This window comes from Fistularia commersonii, chromosome 29 (genome assembly GCF_037954325.1).
Source record: "Fistularia commersonii isolate RoL2024-O1a breed Wild chromosome 29, RoL_Fcom_v1.0, whole genome shotgun sequence".
NCBI classification, from domain to species: Eukaryota; Metazoa; Chordata; class Actinopteri; order Syngnathiformes; family Fistulariidae; genus Fistularia; species Fistularia commersonii.
In genome coordinates, this window is record NC_141312.1 from 4,613,478 (window position 1) to 4,637,348 (window position 23,871).

Below are 23,871 nucleotides of genomic sequence, written 5' to 3' on the forward strand. Positions count from 1 at the left end.
AGGGCGGAACACGTACGCGGTGGTAAATATGTGATGAAGAAAAGAGGCTGGACTCACACATTGTGAATCATGCTCACTGAACAAATTGGTGTTTAGACAGAATGGAAATGGGAGGGTCCTTCTTCAGTGAAAAATGCACTGGTGCGATTCAATCTGCATGCCAGATGTATTACATAGCAAATCTGCAATTTCAGACTCAATAAATCGGCCGGCGCCTGTTGGAACATTGTCAGCGTTGTTTTGTTTTCCTCTTTCAAATCGTCAGATTTATAAAACTACATACTGTAGATGCTTTGTAATCTTTTCTTTTTTTTTTTTCTAAATCATTTCTAATGGGGAAATTGAGGTTTTAGTTTTACACGTGTAATAAATGTAACAAGCGCACAAAGGAAAAGCTTTTTCTGCCCACCCACAGGCTCATTGTTACAGCGACCGATCGAGGAAGTCCACGCTTGGCTGGTTCTGCCACACTAACAGTGATCATTGTTGACCAGAATGACAACAGCCCGACTATTCCTTTGCCCCGGGAAATACGAATCCCAGAGAGTAAGTATTTATGTCTGCGGGATTTACGCACTGTGATCATTTCGAGTTTCCGTGTCTTAATTTCCCATAAATTTGTCATATTCAAAACGCAAATACGCAGTAACTGTTCAAGCGTATAAGGAAGACCTGGGCATTTTTATGGCCTGTTTTGCTTTTTCATCCGGCCCGTCAAACTATTTTCTTTGAATATTTAAATAAGTATCTTCAATCGATATTGAATTTAGACTCTCCTTATTTTTTCCTTTTGTTTAATTTTGTATGGATGATTACATCCAAAATAATGTCGGTATATTTATATGATCATTAAGGAATTTAATGTTGAAATAAAATGCCAAAAAAATTGAAATATTTTAATCACATTTTTCATTTTGTTCAACTTACATGCCACCTAGTTAGCCCGGGCATAAAAATTAAAAAAGAAATGTGGCCCGCCAGCCAAAATAATTGCCCACCCATGGTATCAGGGTACGTGCGACTGGAATTTGCCAACTATCTTTTTTCTTTTGGATTGTCATCCTCTGTTTGTTAGATACGCTGATCGGCACGGAGATCACTCTTGTGACGGGCAACGATGTCGACTCCAGTCCGGCCCTTTCCTACTCCCTGCACCTCGACTCGACGGCCATGGGGAAGTTTGGGATTCATCGCTACAGCGGAGGTGTATCTCTCACTGCCCCTCTGGACTTCGAGGAGAAGACCTGGTACACCCTGATCGTCCGAGCCACGGACAGCCAGCACCAAACCGAGGCTAACATCACCGTACTGGTGGAGGATATTAATGACAACATGCCTGCGTTCACCCATGATCTCTACCAGGTAGGATAGATTCGAATCAAGTTTTCATGAGCGTCAAGAGATAAATTGTGTATCCATGCACGTTTCATTTTCAAGTTTTATACATTACAAAGTTTCAAAAGGTAGGTAGGTGGATAAAAGACAGGCACAACATGCACAACATATGGAAGCGAATTACTCGTGTTTTGACCATAGAAAAGGAAGGCTGTGGAGAACTTATTAACTTCTCTATCTTAGAAAATGTCAGGATTTGAAAACATTTTTTTATAAAACAAGAACCTTGATACAAAGATGTATGTCTTTGCTTCACTGCTGGCGACTGACCTTTTACCAACGTTGTGTGAACATTGTTGTATCTTGCATGTCTCCGTCCCTGTTGCTTTGAACGCTTCCATTGCTCTCACCATCAGCCACTGAAATGTAGTCTGTCGCCGTAGGTAACCTTACCTGAGCACACACCACCAGGGAGTGCAGTTGTCACAGTAACAGCGACTGACAGGGACTTTGGGGAGAATGGAAAGATCACCTACAGAGTGCTGTCATCAACTCCCGAGGGTTTCTACATTGACCCCAACAATGGTAATTTGTTACTCGCTAAATCCTGTCATTTTAGCTACAAAGTATCTTGACATTATCCGACTCATTGTCGCCGTCCAGGAACTTTGTTCATCGATCACAGAGCTGAGTTTGACCCCGAAGGTCCCTCACTCAGTGTTGTGATTGAAGCTCGTGATGGGGGTTCGCCTTCACTGTCCTCCCTGACCACTGTCCAGATTCAAATTTCCGATGTCAACGACAACGCGCCGGCGTTCCACCAATCAGAGTACAGGTCAGTAAATTGTGTTTCGGGCTCTCGATTAATGTTAATCGAAACCTCGACGGTTTCCTTTACAGATGCAATGTCTTACAGGGCAACCGTGCCGGAGGATACCATCCCAGGGTCAACGGTTCTGACCTTTGAGGCCTTTGACAGTGACCTCTCTCGAGAAAACGCCGGCTTTGACTTCGCTATTGCCAACGGGAACGAAGGGAATGCGTTCCAAATCGAAAGCAGCGTGCGTTTCCTTGAGGGGAAGGGCTTCCAAACTGTCGGGACCCTGCTTTTGGCCGAGGGGATCGATTTTGAAACCAAGTCCCTTTACAACCTCACCGTGGTGGTGTCAGATCGTGGCGTGCCCCAGAGAAGCTCCAGTGTCGCCGCTGTGATTACAGTGGGTGATGTGAATGACAACCCTCCGGTGTTCAGCAGGGCAGAATACACCGTGTCACTCAGCGAAGGAGCTCCTTCTGGCACGGAGATCATACGGCTGACCGCAACAGGTGGCGGAAACCGGCTTGAGTCCTTGTTGTGTGAAGTTTATCGATGTTCCCCTCTCAAGTTGCTTGTTTTATTGACATTGTCTTTTCTTCACGTCATTTCTCAGATCCAGACTCGACTCCTAATGCAGAGATTCAGTATACCATCAGCTCCGGGGATGAAGTGAACTTATTAGCTGTGGACAAATGGACGGGAGCCTTGCGCCTTCAGAAAGCACTGGACCGTGAGCACCAGTCCACTCATGTTGTCATCATCCAAGCCACAGATGGACACGGTCACTTTGCGCTCGCGCCAGTCATTATTGAGGTAAAGGATATAAATGACAATCATCCCTTCTTCCCCGTCGAGGTTCTGACCGCCAGCATTAGAGAAAACCAACCGGCGAATTCTGCTGTGACTGTTCTTCATGCCATTGACCACGACACTGGGGTTTTCGGCCAACTGAAGTACTCTGTGCTGGAGCAGTCTGGGCCTGGAACGAGCAGCTTTTCTGTGGACCAAAACTCTGGAGAAATAAGAAGCAGAATTCCCTTTGACTTTGAGAAGGTCAATTCCTTCAACTTTGTAGCTTTGGCGCTAGACTCGGGAAACCACTCCGCCACGGTCACAGTGCAGATATTTGTCACAGGCGAAGATGAATACGACCCACTCTTCACATCCTCGGATTTCTCCTTCGAGGTCCCCGAAGAGGCGAAGAAAGGCCAGAGCATCGGCCAGGTCCAGGCCGATGATGAAGACGGAGGGGTGGATGGTATTATTCTCTACTCACTCCCAACCACTTCGCCATACTTTGACGTAAACAAAACCTCCGGGGTGATTTTCCTCAAGGTGGACAATTCGGGCAGCACCGGCACCGGTGGGTCAGGCCGTGGCAAAAGAGAAACCAGGCTTATGACGCTGGAGGTGAGAGCACACAGCCCTCTGGAAACATCTCGGACCACGACGGCCCAAATCTCCATCGATGTCACGAGCACCAACTTTGGTCTGGCCCCAGACGTCAACATTTTACTGATTAGCATCATCGCCGTGTCCCTGGGTGTCATTGTGTTGCTTGTGGTGATGGCCATAGTGGTCTTCTTGGTCAAGTCACGCAGGAGGAAGAAAAGCCAGGACAACGGGAACAGAGACGTCGCCTCGGGAACTGCTCTGCAGAAACTAGATGAATGCAACTCGGGACAAGGGGGCGAGAGGATTTATCATCAGGCCTTGCCAGGCTACGTTGGCGATCAAGGTGGAGCCGGTGGGGGACCCTACACTAGAGGTGGCTCTCTGGATCCTTCCCACTCCAGTGGAAGGGGATCTGCAGAGGCAGCGGAAGATGATGAAATAAGGATGATCAACGAGTATCCCCGTGTTGCCTCCATCACCTCGTCCATGCAGGAGCACATCTCAGCCAGGGGACCAGACTCTGGAATTCAACAAGATGCTGACCAGCTCTCCGATATCTCCTGTGAGCCTGCAGCTTTGGAGGGCAGCACTTGGTTCAAAGGAAAGAAACTGGGAAGCAGTCTTAGTGGAACTTTGCTCTCAGGCCAGCTCCCAGTCTACAGGGATGAAGGAGGCGGGTACCTGGGAGTGGGCCGTGGACTGAACATTTCGCTCCCCAAAGATTACGCCTTTCCTGAAGACGGTAAACCTTCAGTTGACGGTTCCCTCACAGCAATTGTCGCCAGTGACGAAGAGCTTCGCGGAAGCTATAATTGGGATTACTTGCTTAACTGGTGTCCCCAGTTCCAACCCCTGGCTAACGTCTTCACGGAGATCGCAAGGCTGAAAGACGAAACAGCTCAGCAGAGCCAGAACCCTCGCCAACCCTTCCAGCCCAAACCCAAAATGGATCCCAAACCCAGGATCGATCCTCCCCCGCTCATCACGTCCGTGGCCCACCCAGGCGCAATGTCAGTTCCCCCAAAAGTCCCGGTGATCGGTCGGACATTTCCCCATTTGGCCTCACTCCGCAGGTCGCCCATAAGTCACGAGGGGTCAATTTCCTCCGCGGCAATGTCCCCCAGCTTCTCGCCTTCCCTATCCCCGCTGGCAGCGCGATCTCCGGCTGTTTCTCCCTTCGGAGTAAACCAAGGACCCTCGACGTCCATGATCAGCACAAGGGAGCCCTCGCTGGAGCAGAGTCCTGATCACGAGATGAGGATATGACCGCAAAGTTAGACAGTAATGTACAATTGAACCTTCAGACGGTTACACGTGAAGGCACGGTAGAGGATTTTACGTATTCCTTTCTGTGAAATGTCGAAAAGCAAGTTAAAGTGAACGTCGTGGCCGTGGTTTGATCATAAAATGGATGTCTGCATACAAACATTTGTTTGGACAATGAAGAGACACTACAACATTTGTAATTATCACCTGGTAGTTGTACCTCCATGGACCAATAGTATTACACCATTTCCCTAAAGCAGGACATGATGATAGGACTATGCCACTCCCTCATGTCCACAGTGACGCAGGTCTCTATGAACTGATCAGGGCTTTGAGATAAACCAACCTCTTCGTGGAAATGTGCACTAAGCATGCCCCTCAGTCAGAGATCCCTTAGTGTGTACATAGACAAAGTGTAGTTTTCTTGTTACCTCACTGGCTGGCCAGAGAGCCTGGGACCTTGTGCCTCTCTTTGTGTCTGTGGATATTTTTTACACTCCAGTATTAAACTCATCTAATGGCTGCTTTGAAAATGATCTCTGGACTTGTGTGTCGATCCCATGGACAGCGTTTCGTAGAACATCAATGCATCACGCAGTTGAGCAGCAATGAAAATTATTGTATTCCCGCCGACGGAAATGACACGTCTTTTTCATTTATTTTTTATATATTTTTATATAAGATTATTATTTGAACCCATGTTTTGTGCATTTCCATATATGTATATTTGTATGTATGTAGGCTATGCTACTGTACGTATGTGTCTCCTAGATTTTTAGAGACTGTGACAGTTCTGGAGTGAGTGAGTAAGAGATACTTGTGTTTTTAGCATTATTTATATAAAATGAGGACTTGTTGCCCGGTGACGACAGAGGGGCGCCAAGCACAGGTAACGCAATGATGTGCTGTCACATTAAAACCTTTTTTTTTTTTTTTTTTTTTGGTCCGTCACCCCGGTTTCAAAACAGGAACTGATGAAAACCCTAGTTTGCTATTAATGCCTGCTTCTCCGGTAGTCGAGCACTCTGTCGTGGTGAGCCGTTACACACAACAGCATACTCCCTTTGTGATTCAGGGACAATTCAATTTGCTGATCACCTCTGTGTCTTTGAAAGATAAGTGCTTCCTAAAAGTCATCTGTATCAACTTTTCCTGAACTGAACTGTATTTAACTGTGAACTCTTTCATCTCAACCGAAGAAGGGAATAATGCAACGAACAGGACAGGATACTCATAAGACAGTTCACCATCGCCCGGTGAACTGGTGCACGTGAGCCAGACAGAACGGAAGCAAAAGCCTGAATGCAGAAGTCCAGATGAATGTAGAAGGATGTAGCGACTAGTCCAGTATTGACGTGGTGCATCCCTGTTCGGCGCGTTATTCCTTTGATTTACAAATCATCACTAACATGAAGTGGATTTCAGGTTCTCTTGTGTTTTACTCATCGTCCGCACTCGCGCTCTATTTGTAATCATTATTTAGATACGGATAATGAGGCTAGATCGTTTTGTCTGTCATATTTGTCTATTATGCAATTTATCGGGGTAATTAACAATACTGGATGTGCTTTTCCGAGTGACGGCTTCGACTTTGCCCGCAGTCAGTCTTCATGCGAGAACGGCCTCGACCCAGCTTGACGCTGCGAAGAAACGAACCTGACTCCAGCACAACGCGTTCTTTATTATGACTAATTTTTCGTTTTAGCATTTTGGTGTGAGAGGACCTCCTTTTGAGAAACAGTCTGAAGTGACTGTCCGTGACCGACCAGTGGAGCAATGACAAAAAAAAAAAAAAGCAAAGAGCTGTACATATATTTAAAGCAAATAATAAATTCCTATTGCTCTCTTTTGACAAATGAGACCAAGCCTTCCTTTTTTTTTTTTGACCGAAACTTTGAAGCATCTTGTTGAAGAGTGATGAAAGTTTAAAGTGAAGCCGTCAAAAACGTTGTGAATTGAACGTCGACAGTCAGATTCATTTATTTTAAGTCATTTATGAGAAGATTTTTCGCTAAAGGGAAGAGCGATCTTGGCAGACTTTCAGCGGATTGGCTCATGGAGCCCGGGGACAGAGGCGTACATCTGTTATGTTCGTCATCTGACTTTCAAGATAAGCCGATAATAACCCAGCAATGCACAATATCTACTCGTGTTTTCAATTAATCAACTCATTTCAACCTCTAAATCACAACATTGAGACATCAGAAGAGAGACGTATCATTTCTACAATGCACAAAATCATAGATACGACATGAAGTAATAATGATATTCAAACGCAAATGCAGACAGACCACCCATCTAACTTGTACGCAGTGTTTTGATACAATAATATCAACGGAAGAAAGGGGAACTCGGCCAATCATAGCGGGTCGCAGTAAACCGTGAACTATATATTTTTAATTTCACCCCTACTGGACTAACAGCGACACAAACTGCATCCACTGTATGTCTTCCTGAGCCTCAGCCCTTTGTTCATTCTCTTCGCTGGGCTGTAAAGCAGCAGGATCTCGTTCGTTTGCACGCTCGTCACCGGTGGACAGACGACGCAGGCCAGGAAAAGAAAGGGTCCTGGAGATGAAGTAATTCGGGTTTTATTATTTGGGGTTATTAGCTGTGATATGATTACTGCTTTGGAATTGTAAACTCTTTCTCTTCTCTTAATTGCAGTCCAACTGACTCGGGGCGTGGAAATAAAATCCAGTTCGATCCAGTTCGTTGTTGGCCGGAATCGGTATTTGCAGCCTATATGCGCTGATATATCCGAATAAAATGATCGTACTTGCAGATGGAACACAGGTATGTTTGCATAGCTGCTGGGGATTTCTGCTTCATTTGTTCGACACAGAAATCTGTGTAGTTTTGCTGTGTTTTGTACAAAGAAAATCAGAGATAAATTGCAATGAGCTGCAAGAAACCAAGGCAGCGGCGTAGTTTCATATTCCAAACACTCCTGCATTTTCTCAGATTCTATGTTTCACAAACAGCCGGTTCATTAACAGGCCTTGGTACTAAATGATAGCTACCGCTGAGAAAAAAAAAAAGAAAAAAGCTACTGCCTGCATTTATAGGTCCACCTCAACACACAGCTGTGTTTACAGCCCTGCTGGACCGACGCTGCTCCCACACTGCTTCACACAACCTCCACATAATCACTCGCACCCTCACTCACATGCACATACATGGAGCCTGCGCAGCGACGACACGCACGGCCCGCAACCATCTCCCCAGCTGACATTGGCCGGGCTCCAGCTCCTTTAGGCGCATACTTGGCAAGATTTTGAGCTGAAAAATCTGGGAGAAATCTGTCTGGAGAAAACTTCCATTCAGTTGGAGACATTGTAAGCCAAACATGAAACCACATGAAAATATTTGCGCGCGCATGGGTGTTTCGACCCAAATGTGAATAATGTGAATTGGAAGGGCAAGATACGTTTGTGCATCGCACACACAAGGCGCTAATATAACATTGGTCAACAGCTGAAGTGGTTATGGGGTCTGGGATTTATTAATCAATAATTCCAAACAAGCCTATTTTAAGATACTTAAAACCAGTAGTATCCTTGTTTTTTTTTGTAAGGTTGAGAATCTCAAAACTCCTTTTTCCTTGTTGCTCATTTGAAATTACTTCATGCAAGCTTACTTTAAAAAATTACCAGTTTATCAATTAAGGTTCCAGTTTTCCACTCGAACATTGGACGATGGGTCGCCACTGCGGCGAAGTAGCTTCCGCCTCACAGGAAGAAGATCCCTGGTTGGAGGCTTTCCTTATGAAGTCTCCAGGTTCCCTGCATCTATGTGGGTTTCCTCCTGAGGAGGTTCATTGGAGAACTTAAATTGTCCAGATCCTTCCAGCTTGAGCCCCACCTCTCATCCAATGACAGCTGTGATAAAGCCAAAGTTAGCATTATTAGTAATTGTTTATTAGCAATTAGCATGGACTGGTCATAGAGAGGAATCAACCCAAGGTGACATGAAATTAACAAAATAATAATAATAATAATAATAGAGTGCAAACTAACAGTCAATTGTACTGTTACATCAAACAGTAAACATTAAACTATTCTATTCTATTGTAAGTCGCTTTGGATAAAAGCGTCTGCCAAATGCAATGTAATGTAATGTAATGTAAACTAAAAGGTACAGTGACATTTGACAGCAGAGATTTGTTTTTTGTTTTTTTGTTTGTTTTTGTACAGTTTAGACACCAAGTGCAGGATAAGTAGCGTAGGTAATGAATGAATATTTGAAAATGACTGACTATGCGTGATGTTGCCTGTTGAAGACCTTCTCATGTGGCTTGCGATTGCACACTTCGAATGAATGCAAAATCTTCATTAAGCTGTGACTCCTGCTCCATGGACATTCAAATGTTTTAACAAGGAGAAAAACAAGATGTTTTTGTTTCAGCTGGAACTCATGCAGATTTAATTGCTCAACAAAAAAAATGCTCTCCACAGTATCACATTATGTGAGTAACATTTTATCACTAATTAAAGTAGGATGCCATTATTATAATGTAAATCCAATAGTTCAAGGGAAGATCGGTTTGTTTGACAGCATCTGGAATTTAATTTAATTGCACAAGTCACCCCTAGAGAGCGGCGCAGAGGTGGAGGCTTCGAGGGAAACACGATTAAGCGCGTTGACGAAGCGGCCCTGCAAGCTTTCGTCCTCAGAAAGTCTCTGATGAGCGCAGAGACAGCGTTTGCTCTCCCGCTGTCTGGAGTAACCTGCAGCTGCACTCTCTGGGAATGGGGTCTGCAAACATGTCAAACTTGGTTCTGCGACAATGAGCATCAGGTGCTTTTCATTTGGACTTTAATTAGTTTGGCTTCATTAAATAGTGACTGCGTACTTGCATCTGAATGTACTGCTGCTACAACATCGGCTCTGCAGCTGCAGCGATAAGGTACTGTGTATCCTGTGGAGCAGGGGTGGGCAATTATTTTGGCTGGTGGGCCACATTTCTTATTTAATTTTTATGCACTGGCCAACTAGGCATCATGTGAATTGAACAAAATGAAAATTGCAATTTAAAACATTTACATTATTTTGAAATTTTATTTCAACTTTAAAATCATTAATGATCATATAAACATAATGATATTATTTTAAATGTAATCATATATACTAAAGGAGTTTTTAAATTCATTATTGATTGAAAATACTTCTTAAAATATTCCCCAAAAATTGTGTGAGGGGCCGGATGTGGCCCACAGGCCGTAACATGCCCAGGTCTGCTGTAGAGGAAATATTTCATAAAAATGAAAGCCGTGAAAAGTGCAGCAGCCTCCTCTTAGAAAATCAACCCATGTTTGCGGTATGTAAGACCTGGGGTTAATAACTTTTACACGTAAGTAATGTTATTGTTGAAATCTTAAGCTTCTCCTGTAATGTTTTGCCCAGGTTGTACCGACGCTTGCAGATAAAATCATCACACTGATTGTACTTGCTTATCAAATCTTGTTTGCTTTATTTAATTTTTTCTTTTTTTTTGTTACCGCCATGGATGACTGGTTGTTGTTGATCTGCTGATCAAAGCTCTGTGTTCAATTTCTATCCAAAAACATCTTTTCATTTGTCACCAGTATGTCGCCAGTTGCTTCCCTGTGTTTTGACTTTAGTCCTATTAAGGGCACATTTGAATCTGTGTAGTTGAAAATAATTTCCTAATGCTTGAGGTTTTCTGTGTTAGAACGTCCCAGCCTTCAGTGGGAAGCTCGTATTGACAAATGTTGAAGTCAGAGGAAGCGGAGGGAGGTTGCAGCTGGCAATCGGGATTAACAGTCTGGAATGTTGCAGCCTCTTCTCCCTAGCTTTTGGCCATTCTTCTGCGATTAAGTTTATCAAGTCTGGATCTGCAAATAATTCACCTGCACAAAGTTCTCTGCACAATAAATATTTCACTTGATATAGCCATAAAATTCAAAGTAAAACATTACAAATACATTTTCAGAATGACTTAAAACAATTACTTTGGCCCTTGATTTAAGTCAACAGTGAGCGAGTTCCGTGAAAGGTTGGATATCTGACTTAAGGTTTGATTCATGTCTGGTTCGCCCTGGAATTTCTTTGAAGTCCCCGAACCTGACGGGCCCTCTGGAAGTTGGCTGGAGCGGCTTCTGCTCCGAGGTCAGGTGGGGCCCACGGGGAGCCGCCCCCCGCCTCTCTGGTATCACCCAGTCCAAATTACCATGAATGCATACATCCCCGCAGAGTGACATTTAAAGGCTCTCAGCCGTGCCTCCGTGCCAAGATCTGGTTTCACGCTGTTTATCAGTTGTTATCTCTGCTGGCAAGAGGAAAGGCCTCGGACCGTTTTCCACCGACTATGTAAGGACAATGTGTGCGAGGCTGTTACCAATGTGTGTTTTGGGACAATGCGATACGTGTGCGGCGGTCTGAAGCTGCGCTGCCTTATATTGACGCGGACATGCGGTCGTGTTATGTAAGAAAATAGACTTTATCAAAATGCAGTTAATGGTAAACAGCCTGTGTGTGTGTGCCAGTGACGTGAGGTTTATGGCTGGTGAGGCACTGACGTCATCACAGTCCGATTTACAAACATATGAACCCTACAGAGGAACTTATTCACCATTTTATTGGCAGCAGTTGACGTGTTTTGTTTAAAATATCACATCCGCATATTCTTTACATATACAAACTGTACCATTAAAAAAAAGCGCATGTAAAAAAAAAAAGGGGGTATCTCTTGCCTTTATTTATAAATGAAGTCCATGCGCCGCGGCGTCCTTCTGAAGTATCGATAACTTACTTGTCTTCTGTTTTCTTTCTTCAATTTTTAAAGTCTCTCTGTCTCAATGGAAATCACTGCCAGTGAAGACAGTCGTCCTTGATCGGTCCTGTTCCAACTGTATGTTTTGAGTCTTTTCAGTGCTGAGAATGAGCGCTACGCCGCTGCTGTCGTAGCCGGAACAGTAACCTGCTGGAGCAACTTTGTCACCTCAGGAACAGTTTGAATGGGATCCTTCTGGGCCAAAAAGTTGAGAAGCTGACCAGGAGATTTACATTCATCCCTCACTGTTTGTGAGCTATACAGCCCGATGAGATCGGCAAAGAGTAGCTGGATGGCTGCACTTGACTTGCTAACTGTTAAGTGTAGCTTGCAATTGCTAATTCTATTATTCTGAAGGATCCCTGGGATCAGCAGCGCCCCCTACCATGAGGCACTGTCACTGCGGGCCTCAATTAAGGTCCCTTCGCACTCGTATGATTATGAGAAACACATTACAGTTGTTGATGAAAAACATTAGACACATCAGCTAAACTATGGAAATCTAATTCATATATTAAGTGTTTTTTTTAATAGTAACCTCCACAGAGACAGCAATACGGTCTCAGTGCATAGCATGCTAGCACAGCTAGCAGAATCATTGCACAATCCATAGTGGGCTCAGCTGGTTGCCGTGTCACCGCACGTCTCTTCATATTTGAACGGAAATCTGAATTTTTTTTCAAGCAATTTTGGAAAAAAAAAACTAAAAATGGTGAAGCTACCTGGAAAATATTTTTATAGTACAATTCACTGAATAAATATAACCATTTATTTTTTCATTTTGCCTTTTTTTCTTCCCATGATGACAGGGGAGGCCCGGCCTCCCCTGCCTCTACTGACTGCACGTCACTGGTATGTGCTGTAAGGGGAGTATGATCCTGGCTGGGCTTACAGAAACCAAGTAATACATTGAAATTTGTGCAATGTAAATCTAGCAGTTGAATAGTTCTGGTGACCTTGGAAGATGAAATACATTTTCAAATGTGTTGCATCATTAAAATGACTGTTTTGTTCCAATATGCAAATTTTGAAAAATTAGACTTTTGGAGGAAACTTCACAGCTTTCTAATGTTGTGATATTTGTCCCCTTATCTGATCTTTCTGCATAAATTTTAGCCAATAGCAATCAGATTTTAATGGTTGGGGTTTATTCTATTTTTTTCCCCCACAACCCGATGATATTGGTGTGTATTCAGATGCACGCTGAAGAAGCCTCTCCGTGAAACATTGTTATGAAAGACTCATTGTTTAGATGCAATTCATTTGTGGGTAATGCAGCTTGAAGTTAGTCAAGTTAATCTACAGAGGGGTAGAAAAACGTCCATATTGACCGATATGTAGCCTTTCAATGTCTCTGCAGGGATGTATGCATTCATGGTCATTTGGACTCTGTGATACCAGATCTCTCTTTTTTTTTTTTTTTTAACAAAGATCCAGTCCTGCATGTAGATTTTAAAATTGTTTCCCATTTTGTGATGTGAAAAAAAAAAACCCACATTACAATGTCATCTTTGATTTACATTCTGCTGCTGCCTGTGGTCTCGGTTTTGATATAGAGACCACCTAATTTACCGTTTTGCGCTGGGTGTTGAATTTTTTTTTTTCCCGATACATTGCAACCTAAATCAATACAGTTAATTTCTCCCCTCCTTTTTATGTCTTGCCACTTGCGTGACGAACAGGATACGCAGAGGGAGAACGGTTTCTGGCGCTGTCTAAGGTTTTCACTTGACAGGAGAGCGCAGCCAGCTGAGTTTAGAAAAGGGCCTGCTTCTCATTTCATCTGACCCTGCGTTATAGGGCTCCCGCACCGGAGTGAAACTCATTTTTGCATTGAAGTGGGGATGGAGAGCGACGCGGAGGAGAGTATGGCAAGTTTACCGCATTGTGTTTCTGGAGAATCATATTTTGTGATGCGGCGCCAAAATATCAGGTTAGTTCTTGAACTCTGTGACTTTGTTCATTAGTTGAGAAACTGCAGAAAATGCGGGAAACAAATCCACGGGGACGCCGGTGCCATTTCGGCCTCCGCTAATTGCCATGTTTCATGGATGTTGTTTGTACGTTGTTTGGAAATAGCAACATTAATCAACTTTTTAAATGTTAGAAAAATAAATCTCACTCTGGATTTCTGCACAGAGGGGGGAAAAAAAAAAAAACACAGAATGGTTTCCATGTGAGACTGCAGGCATCATAATACTTGCTGAGAGACCATACATGCCAGTTCACGGTCATTCAATCAGTGTCTCCCTATAGCTCTCCAAGTCCTCCAACACAAACATACGCATAAGAAATTGGTTGTAACATTCTAAAATAATAAAACATATACATTATCAATTAACACGCACCCATGCTAATCGGAATTTGCTTGAACTAAGAGTTTGGGTCGGTGTGTCGACCAGCCTGAGCTCTTAGCGGCACGGTGGTTAGCACTGCTTCCTCGGTGCAAGAAGGCCAAATCCAGCAGGTTTCCTCCTGTGGAGTTTCCATGTTCTCCCCGTGTCTGCTGTGGGTTTCCTCCAATAGTCCAGAAACATGGAGGAGGTTCACTGGAGACCCTAATTTGTCGAGACTTTTGTTTGTTTCTCTCTAAATGTGGGCCCGTGATTGATTGGTGACCGGTGGAGGGGGGACCCAGCTTATCGCCCAATGATTGCTGAGAATGGCTCGAGCGCCCCCGCATGCACAAGAGGCAGTTATGTAGATAAAGTCAATTTAGTTGTCAATTAGCTGCCTTATGTTTCACACATGCAGAGGACTGAGCTAGCCTTTCCCACCCACAAAATTGTGCAATATTACAAAGAAGACAATTAGGTTAACATTATCTGCAATTATGGTTGTGAGACGGACCGCATGTCCGATAAAGGATGATCTGCCGTCACCGGGCAACGGGATCAAGATGCATTTCGGTAATGGAGTTTCTTTGATTGGCCTGTCCACCAAATGTTTCTTATGATCCATAAAGGCGGACTGATTTCAAGATTCACATCTTCCGACTCTGGTCATTGGGATGACCAAAGTATAAAAAAACAAAACAAGATTTTGGAGAAATATATTTCGATTTTCTCAGCAAATGTAACGCCAATGGATTAAAGCGAGGGTGCCATTGATACACCGGTCCTGCGTAGCATGAGATAGTCCAAATGCTTTATTTCCTTGTTTGAGGCTGCGCTATATGTGCACAGTCAGCGAGCGATCTATCCCCACACGGGATAGAAAGTCAATGTTCAGCGCAGAAATAAATGATCGGAGTTTTGCAGAGATACGTGAGGTTTCTTGGGCCGAAGAGATTCAATATCCGACATTACAATCCTGTAGAGTAAGCGTCCGCTGCCTCTCCTGATTTCCAAGAGGAAAGCGAGGTAAACCATTTACACATGATCTCATGCTTTGAGGCTGAACCTGCGCAGGTTGTGTTTCCGCCGGCCAAAACATGGCTTACGTTGAGTTGCCTTTCTTGTGTAATTCTTTGATTTGCATGAATTAAGAAATATGGCAAAGACTGGGTTGAATGGATGGCACCCAGATGGACAGACTGGAGGAAAGGGGCCAGCGCTCAAACCGCTTATGAACTCCATCCTCCGAACCCTCGGCCTGTTAGCCGGTGAGGTATGTCGGAACGTCAACTGCAGCTCCTTCTTTGTTCAAATAAAGGGTCGGGGTTGTAACAGACCCATCTTTTTTAATTTAAAACAGTTTTTATGTTTCCTTTCAATGTCCATTCGTCGGGTTCTTCGCAATCCAGGCAGGTTTGACAATAACCATCCTGCTATCGTATCCTTTCCTTCTCCACAAATCATCAACATGTGAGCCAAATGTTTGATGGAGACATCCAAATGTTAGATTGATTCCAGTATCTCTGAAATACCATGATGTTTTGGGATCGGTACCCAAATAACGGCTGCAATGTCTGACAGGCTCACAGCATCGTATAACATTTCGTAATAGAAAAGCGATGAACGCGCTACTATTTATGCATCGATACAGATTTTTACTGAGAATATGGTAAAGCAACACTTCATTGCACATTGACAATAGCAAATGTAGTGGTCACATTACTGCGAATAAACTGACCACTGATACCGTGGCAGCTGACTTTCTTTTTTGAAACTGATTAATAAAATAAAGCTATCGGAACCAAAATAAAGAAGTTTGCGGCTAACGGCTCAGGTTCGCTGTGGATGTAGTGTATGTCTAATGTTGCAATATTTTCATGAGCTATGTCACGGCCGTGTTGCCATTTCATAGTTTTCTCTTGCGGTCTGGTTGGAGTCCAAAAAAAGGAAAAAGTCGATGTGCAGAGCCTATAAGTACAGCTGTCACACACTAAGTCATAAAAACAACTCCTTCCGGTGGGCAAATACCCGGGGGATCCTTCCACAGTTGCTCAAATGATTCCAGTATTTTTCTGTCCCTTGTAATCATTTCTATCTCAAAATAGGGTAAAGACAGCGCAGGTTTTGGAAACCCCGAGATCATCCTCTGAGAATTTTTTTTTTTTTGTGCCGTCAACCACGAAGGTTAAATCAACAATAAAAGAAAAGGAACAGGATGAAGGAACTTGGGTTGCGTGGATCTTTGAGCAGAGAGGAATTGCGACCGCAGCGGCGATTAAAATTTCACATCGCGAGCCACGATCGCGATTTACGATCAATAGTTTCATTGCTTTGAATGCTGTCTGGAGTTAAGAATGAAACAGGTATTTAAAGTATTTTTGGAGACCTCTGTTGCCCTCGTGTTTTTCCCCACGGCTCTGGACGTCACGTGCACACCTGATGTTTTTCGTGTGTGCGGCGAGCAGAGCCCAGAGCGGATCTCTGACCTCTCGCTGCCAAGGGAACGTCAGGCGTTATCCTCTGCAGATTTCTCAGGTAAAAAAAAACATAAATAAATAAGAATGAGCTTTGCTCGTCCGGATACAACCGGCATTCCAGCAAGATTATGCATCTGCTGCTACCAGAGCATCACGTGCACGTAGACCTTTCATGGCGGATTCATTCAGAGCATCCATTGGTATCAGCGGTTAAAGGAGCGAGAAAGGAGTGCTTTTCAATGTTACCGTAGTCTTTGCAAGGACAGTTTTTATCCAAAATCCCAGTTCGTTTTAATCTCCATGACTGTTAACCAATGAGAATTTCCTGAGCGAGGCTCAGGCCTTTGGATGCTGAGCTCCGAGGGAGAAGCTCACAGCGGTTTGGATGGCAACTGCTTTTATGTCCTCTTATGACTCGTTTCCAGATACTTTTGATTTATTCAAGCATTAGAGTATCTCTCTTTCAATCTCTCTGAACATGTAAATTTACAACCCCGGCCTTCATATGCCTGTCGGCTTGACGCGAGAGTATCTCCAGGAGACTCTTAAGACCGGAGCGGTTTTATTGCTGGAATCACAGCGCAACTATTCAGCTGCATCTCTTGCCAAACGCACATTAATAGATCCAGTTGGCAGATCAGTGCATTCTCATAATCATGATTTGAAATTGGTTCGCTTCGTGGCACGTTTGTGTTCCGCTCAACGGCTTTGGGTTCGAAACAATCGGAGTTAAACGCCCGTGTTCTCGCCGTTTCATCGTGGAAACCGCCGGATGCACGTGCGAAGCGCAGGCCGCTGTTGTTGCGTTACGTGTTAATCACCAATTGCAACCAAAGAATAGACCGCCGCATATTCTTTTTGTCCAGTTTCTCCAATGTTTATTTCTCTACTTCCTGATCCAGTTCAAAATAAATAAACCCTTGGTGTTGCCATGGCAAACAAAAAAAAAAGTGTTTGGCTCATGTTCTGAACCACCTTTTGTACTTCATGCTCTGAATGTTTCAAATATAAACTGCAGACTTGCACAGAGCCCGTTCTCTGCCAGCGAGGAAGAGGGTAAAAGGTCCGGCATCAGGCTGATGTTTTCAATGACTTGCATTCAAATTTACTTGTAACACTTAACGCTTCAAAATTAGTCACTTCCCCCTGAAGCAGATGTTTTCATTCACTCTCTTCTTTTTCTGAGCATTTTTTTTTTTTTTTTCCTTGTCTCTCCAAATCCACGTCTCTTGAAGTCAAGTTCAATTCAACAGATGCAATTTATGCTCACTGGCAACATTTACTTCTGCATTTGATATAAGGTTTAATGCAAGGGTGCAGGGGGTGGATTGTTGTTTGCTCGAGTAGGGGGGCCCGCGAGGTGCGTTTGAACCTTTTATTAAGATCAGGGATTCATTCTACTTCAAGTTTTTTACCATTTACTAGCACCATTATGGATTGAAGTGTACGTTAAAAGAAAGTTAAACATTCCATGTTTTCCATTCAGATCTTCAGAGAATCACTTCTCGCTGGTGTTATTTTTTCCCCAGGTGAGGTATTTTTAGCATCTTATCGTCCGTTCCCTGAAAGGACCCAATAATGGAAAGCTCAATAAAAGCTTCCCTCTGTTTTTTAATCCCTTGGCCTTTAGCAACAGGGAATTCATTTCCCTCCTTTTCATGGAAAGTGCATGTCATCGGCGTCCACCAGGAGTTACAGGGTTGAACTGGACGCCAGAGTGCGGTCAGATATTTTTAAATTTGCTAAAAAAATATATTTAGATATATTGGACGGGCTGCAGCCCACACAGATACCCGGAAAATTGTGCTTGAGCTAAAATCCATTTTCCACAATGCGTTTAAGAAGGACTGAATGGAACTAGATGTTTTGTGTCTCCTGAATAGACAAAGCTCTCCTTCCTGGTCAAACGGCTATTTTTAAGTTGGGGATAAAACAGCTTTTTTTGCTTTCAAACCTATTTATCTGTTTATTTGTTAATTCATTCATTTGATCATTAATTTTTTAATTTTTTTTTTTTACACTGAAAAGATCAACAAACCTGCCTCGTCCACCTCTCCATCTTCCTGTCTCGAATGCAGATGGCTCTTCAAGTCAAACAAGTCAGTTTTGAGTGTGGAAGTAAAACAGGGGAATTAGGCAGTATTTACAATAAGAGGAAGATTGGTTATATAATGCAGGCCAGGAGGAGGCATGGATCAGGCTTATCACCGAGCCCAGCCAACTGCTTGTCTCTCAATTTTTAAGCCTCGGGCTGCTTAAACACTTTTTTAGGTGCGGCTGAAATGTGCTGAACACTTTGTTTTGACTAAGTTGAAGTGAAAAGTATTGCTAAGCAGCACGGTTTATATATTAACCTCAATTTTTTTTTTAATTTTTATTATAGGTTTCTTTGACAGACATGTGAACTGAGGTAGAATTTGACGCTGAAATGGGAATCATTGGACAAAAGTGGCATGTGATATATTTTGTGGAATTCCAGTCTGCTTTCGGTGTTTTTAAGATTCCAGTGAGCTCGGGCCGAGCTCGGCGAGCGCAATTAAAACACACACTTGTTCAACACGTTGTTTTTAATGTAGTATGTCATGAGACTGTTGATGCAGAGTGTTATTTTGAACTACCTTTTAAGAAAATCAGCAGGAAAACCAAGTGGCCCGGTGCTCTGACTGTATAATAAATCATTACAGTAAATGACAGCAAAGTATTTATTTGAAAAGTCTGAGTCACTGCAGCTGCCAGTAGTAGTAGTAGTAGCCGAGTCAGGATCCTGCGGCTTCTGTGTTTGATTATAACCCCGTGTCTCGGGACTCCACATGTCTCTCAGGGTGTCTCTCGCGGGCTGTTTCTGTGGAGAAAATAAGGAGAAGGAGGAAAAAAAACAAAAAAAAAACAAGCTCTTTTGGCCCGTTTGAATAATGAAACCACATTTCTTCTCGCTTGCACGGAAAGGAGAGAATGAGAGAGGGATGGAGGTACTCCGGGGGGGGACGTGAAATGATATAAATTAACAAGGTTCGGATTTGCCGCTTCCAAAAAATGTTGTTCTCTGGCTGATAAAACCCTGGTTAACGTTCATTGATTTATAGCGGCGTTAAACTTTGCGTGATGCTTATTCTGCAGCCGTTTTTCAAGCCCGAGACGTCGGAGGGCTCCGTACAGCTCGTACCCTCTTTATTAGCCGGTGTAAATGTTGAGACAATGAGCTTCATTAAAACGACACTTTTGTTTTATTTCATTTTATTTTTTTGGAGCTGTACTGTTATGGCGAATGGTCCGACTGGAAAGAAGCGGTTTGGGGGCTTTTTAGCAGGTGACAGCCAAAGACAACATAATACAGATATCATGCAAAGTGAGCTGTGAGTGATTAAGATGAGTTAGGGCCCTATAGATATTTGGGAGGTGTCTCCCGTGGCTCCCATGTTTCCTGCCACGTCTATAAACAAGAGCCTCTCCGTGACCTCGACACCAGAGTTCAGTCTCATCGCCGGCACCTCCTCCGCCGCATTCGCTACTGCTGATGACCTTCGCGCCCTCAACCCCCCCACCCCCCACCCACCGCCTAAACTTGAGGTCAAAGAAAATGTAGATTCATGTATTGGGGTTGTTGCTGTTTTTTCCAAAACCCCTTTCTATCACACTTAACTCCCAACTGTCATTTTAGATCTTCCATTGTGTGACAGAAAAATGTTAATGGGTGTTGAAGAACAAGCAAGGAATCCTAGAAAATATTAAGGGTGTTTGCTGAAACCACGATTTTTCATCATAGGTATCTTTTAATGGACCGGAGAAGCTTGACAGTCGTTTCTCCTCACTTTTCCATGTCTGTTATTATTCATTTATCTATTTATTCATTTATTTATTCAAGTACTTGCACACGAAAGGGGACGATGCTTCAAGGTGTACATTTCAAAGTCGCTGTGACTAATGGCTGCACGGTGAGTTTTTCCACAGGAAAAATGAGAACAATTTAGGGATTTAATAGTAAAGCATAAATAGTACACGTGTCTTGTCAAGCCTCTTTCGCAATCACAAATCATTAATTTGCCTCGTGGGACTCCGGTCTCTGCACCAGATATGACATTCTTGAAACGCTCGCGTGAAAAAAGGAAAACTCCTCTGAAAGAGTGTCAGAAGAGGAATTCCTCGTCCGCCGCATTGAAGAGATGTTTTATGTACGGCAAAGATGAAAAACATCATTCCATAGTACAGGGATTGTGCGACATAACATTGTTAGTTGATGTAGTAAACTATTTTCAAGAAAAACCAGTATCTCATCAATCATTTCAGCCTCTAAGGTTCACTTGTATTGTTTATCACCAGGAGTTGAGCCAAGACTAATGTTTCTAGGCAACTTCACTTTGCTTATTTTTTTTTCCCCTCATCTGAGTGTGGTTGCTGTGTTCAAATAGGGCCAAGCGAGGCAGTTTTTAAAAGGGGCACCGGTTTCGAAATCACTCGAATCAGGTTTTATTGATAAAGTTTCACCGTACAACACGGTTGTCTGATGACGCTTTCCACGTCGAGCACGTCTGGACCGCACTCTTTAAAATGAACAGAAACCACACGTTCCCTCTGTTGGGAAGCGCTTGGCAACAGGGGCGAGGAAACAACGGCATCATACCGATGTGGAAACTTTTTGGACAGATCCCCAGCTCCATGTGGGCGGCCTTCTGCCTCGACCGGCCGGGGTGGAAAGAGAGAGAGCGAGAGAGAGATAGAAAGCAAAAGTGTGACCAAGACAGAAGGGGGTATGAGGGTTGAGAGGCAGGAACTAGCAATAACAACAGCCTGCCGATAGCTGAAATAATACATCATTACCTTCGATATTCATAAAGAAATAACAATGGTGGAGGGCCCAAGCCATGCCCCCCTTCTTCTTCTTCTTCTTCTTCTCCTTTCGGCTTTTCAAAGCGAATCAACCTTCTCCATCTAACCCTATTCTCTGTATCCTCCTCTACCTTCATATCCTTTCTCGCTACGTCTGTAAATCTTCTCTTTGGTCTTCATCGAGACCTCCTGCCTGGCAGCTCCAATTCCAGAATCCATCTACCAATATATTCACTATTCCTCCTCTGTACATGACCCAACCATCTCAGTCTGGCTTCTCTGAGCTTCTCTCCAAAACATCTAACATGTGCCGTTCCTCTGATAGACTCATTCCTGATCCTATCCATCCTGGTCACTCCAAAAGAGAACCTCAACATCTTCATCTCTGCAACCTCTAGCTCTGCCGTCTGTCTTTTCGTCATTGTAACTGTTTCTAGTCCATACAGCATCGCTGGTCTCACCACTGTCTTGTACACCTTTCCTTTCATTCTGGCTGATAGTCTTCTATCACATAGTACCCCTGACACTTTTCTCCACCCATTCCAACCTTCTTGGACCCGTCTCTTCACCTCTTTTCCACACTCTCCGCTGCTCTGGACTGTTGACCCCAAGTACCTGAAATCCTCCAGCTTCTTGATCTCCACTCCCTGTAGTTTCACCGTTCCAGCCGAGGTCCTCTCATTCACACACATATAGCCTGTCTTGCTGCAATTAACTTTCATTCCTCTCCTTTCCAGAGCATACCTCCACCTCTCTAGATTTCCTCAACCTGTTCTCTGCTCGATCACACTGTCATCTGCAAACATCATGGTCCATGGAGATTCCTGTCTAATCTCATCTGTCAGCCTGTCCATCACCACTGCAAACAAGAAGGGGCTCAAAGCTGATCCTTGATGGAGTCCTGCCTCCACCTTGAATTTCTCCATTACTCCTGCGGCACACCACACCACTGTCTCACAGCTAGCATACATGTCCTGCACCAGTCTAACATACGTCTCGGCCACTCCAGAGTTCCTCATACAATACCAGAGTTCCTCTCTTGGCAACCTAACATATTTTCTAGGTCTACAAAAACACAACGCAGCTCCCTCTGGCCTTCTCTGTACTTCTCTATTAGCATTCTCCATGCAAATATTGCATCTGTAGTGCCCTATCTAGGCATGAAGCCATACTGCTGTTCACAAATGCTGACTTTTGCTCTCAGTCTAGTTTCCACTACTCTTTCCCATAACTTCAATGAATGGCTCATCAACTTTATCCCTCTAAAGTTGCTGAAATTCTGCACATCCCTCTGATTCTTAAAAATGGGCACCATCACACTTTGTCTCCATTCCTCAGGCATCCTCTCACTCTCTAAGAAACTGTTGAGTAATCTAGTCAACTCTACCACTACCTCTAGACACTGGTTACCTGAAAATAGAAGGAGCCAATGGACTCTGGAGAAGATGTGAGGTTACTGTCAGGCACTGATGAAGGTACATAAGTGCAGGATGGATAGGAAAGGCTTTGGAATACTATTCCAAAGATGACTTGTACACTTACTGCCAAGCGTGCCTTGCCATTGTCAATGATGCCACCCAATCTGGTGGTATGTTACTTCAAGACAAGGAAACCCAGCTCTGCTCTGTAAGTTTGGGATCGGGGCTGATCAAGACACCACTGATTGGCATCTTCATCACTGAAGACCCGCCAAGCTCTGACCTTTCATTCTACATGAGTCGTCATATGAGAACATATGTTTCTTGCAAACCATAACATAAGCATATGGGCTTTGCGGGCTTCAACCTGTACCCTTTTTATTGAAAAAACACTTCTGCAATTAAACTGAAATTAGAGAGCACTTGAATAGATTTTGTTTTGCTGATTTTTCTTTTTTTCAATTTGAGGTAAATTTGAATGAGGGAAACCCAACACAAACAATCCTTTTATCAATTCAATTCAGAATTGATTGGCGCTCAGATCAATCCAGGAAGGGGGAAAAGAAAAACAAAACAAAAGAATTGCGGCCCCTAACTTTGAGAACCACATGCTTTTAAAACAACAGCCACATTTTATTTTTTTTTTTTGTCTTCATGACGACCACGCAATATTGCACGGATAAATAAAAAACACACGTGATGTTGAATATAATTCTGGCCACGTCTATGTTGTGAGACACCAGTCTGGGTGGTTCTGTTCCGCACAAACAGTTTCTGTCGGTTGACATACTTGGTTTTCTCATGACGGGGACATAAATAAAAACACAAGATGGAGAACTACACAGAGCAACTGGAACAATAGGCCGATTCAACAATTTCAAACCTCTTTTTTTTCTAGTGCTTCTCTTGGCCCCCCCACTGTGTGACTTTCCAGGGTGCAAAGGATAGTTTGTGGTTGTGTGCATAGTTCAGATCATCAGGATTCCTGGCAGCTTCGCATGTCACTTGGAGGAACAGTGAGATGTCAAGGCAAGCGAGAGAGGAATAAAGGACAGAAAGCATAAGGAAAAAAAGGCCCCAGAGATTGCATGCTGGAATAAAATGGATGAGGTGAGAATTCCATTTCTCTACAGAGGCTTGTCAAAGTGAACAAATGTATTTTTTTTTCCCCCTATTCTTTCAGAGTAAACAACTTTTTACTTTCTAT

The 23,871-nt window shown here is 43.5% G+C and overlaps 1 protein-coding gene across 1 annotated transcript in view; it reads left to right on the plus strand.

The window, feature by feature from the left end:
• Positions 1–6,669, plus strand: part of dchs1b (dachsous cadherin-related 1b) — an 88,875-nt gene extending 82,206 nt beyond the window's left edge. Inside the window, exons 24-29 of the mRNA XM_086176613.1 lie at positions 416–546; positions 1,076–1,362; positions 1,779–1,920; positions 1,999–2,170; positions 2,252–2,661; positions 2,766–6,669. Of these exons, the coding sequence (XP_086032739.1) occupies positions 416–546; positions 1,076–1,362; positions 1,779–1,920; positions 1,999–2,170; positions 2,252–2,661; positions 2,766–4,813 (3,190 nt within the window). The 3' untranslated portion in view covers positions 4,814–6,669. The remainder of the gene's footprint in view (positions 1–415; positions 547–1,075; positions 1,363–1,778; positions 1,921–1,998; positions 2,171–2,251; positions 2,662–2,765) is intronic.
• Positions 6,670–23,871: the final 17,202 nt, after the last annotated feature.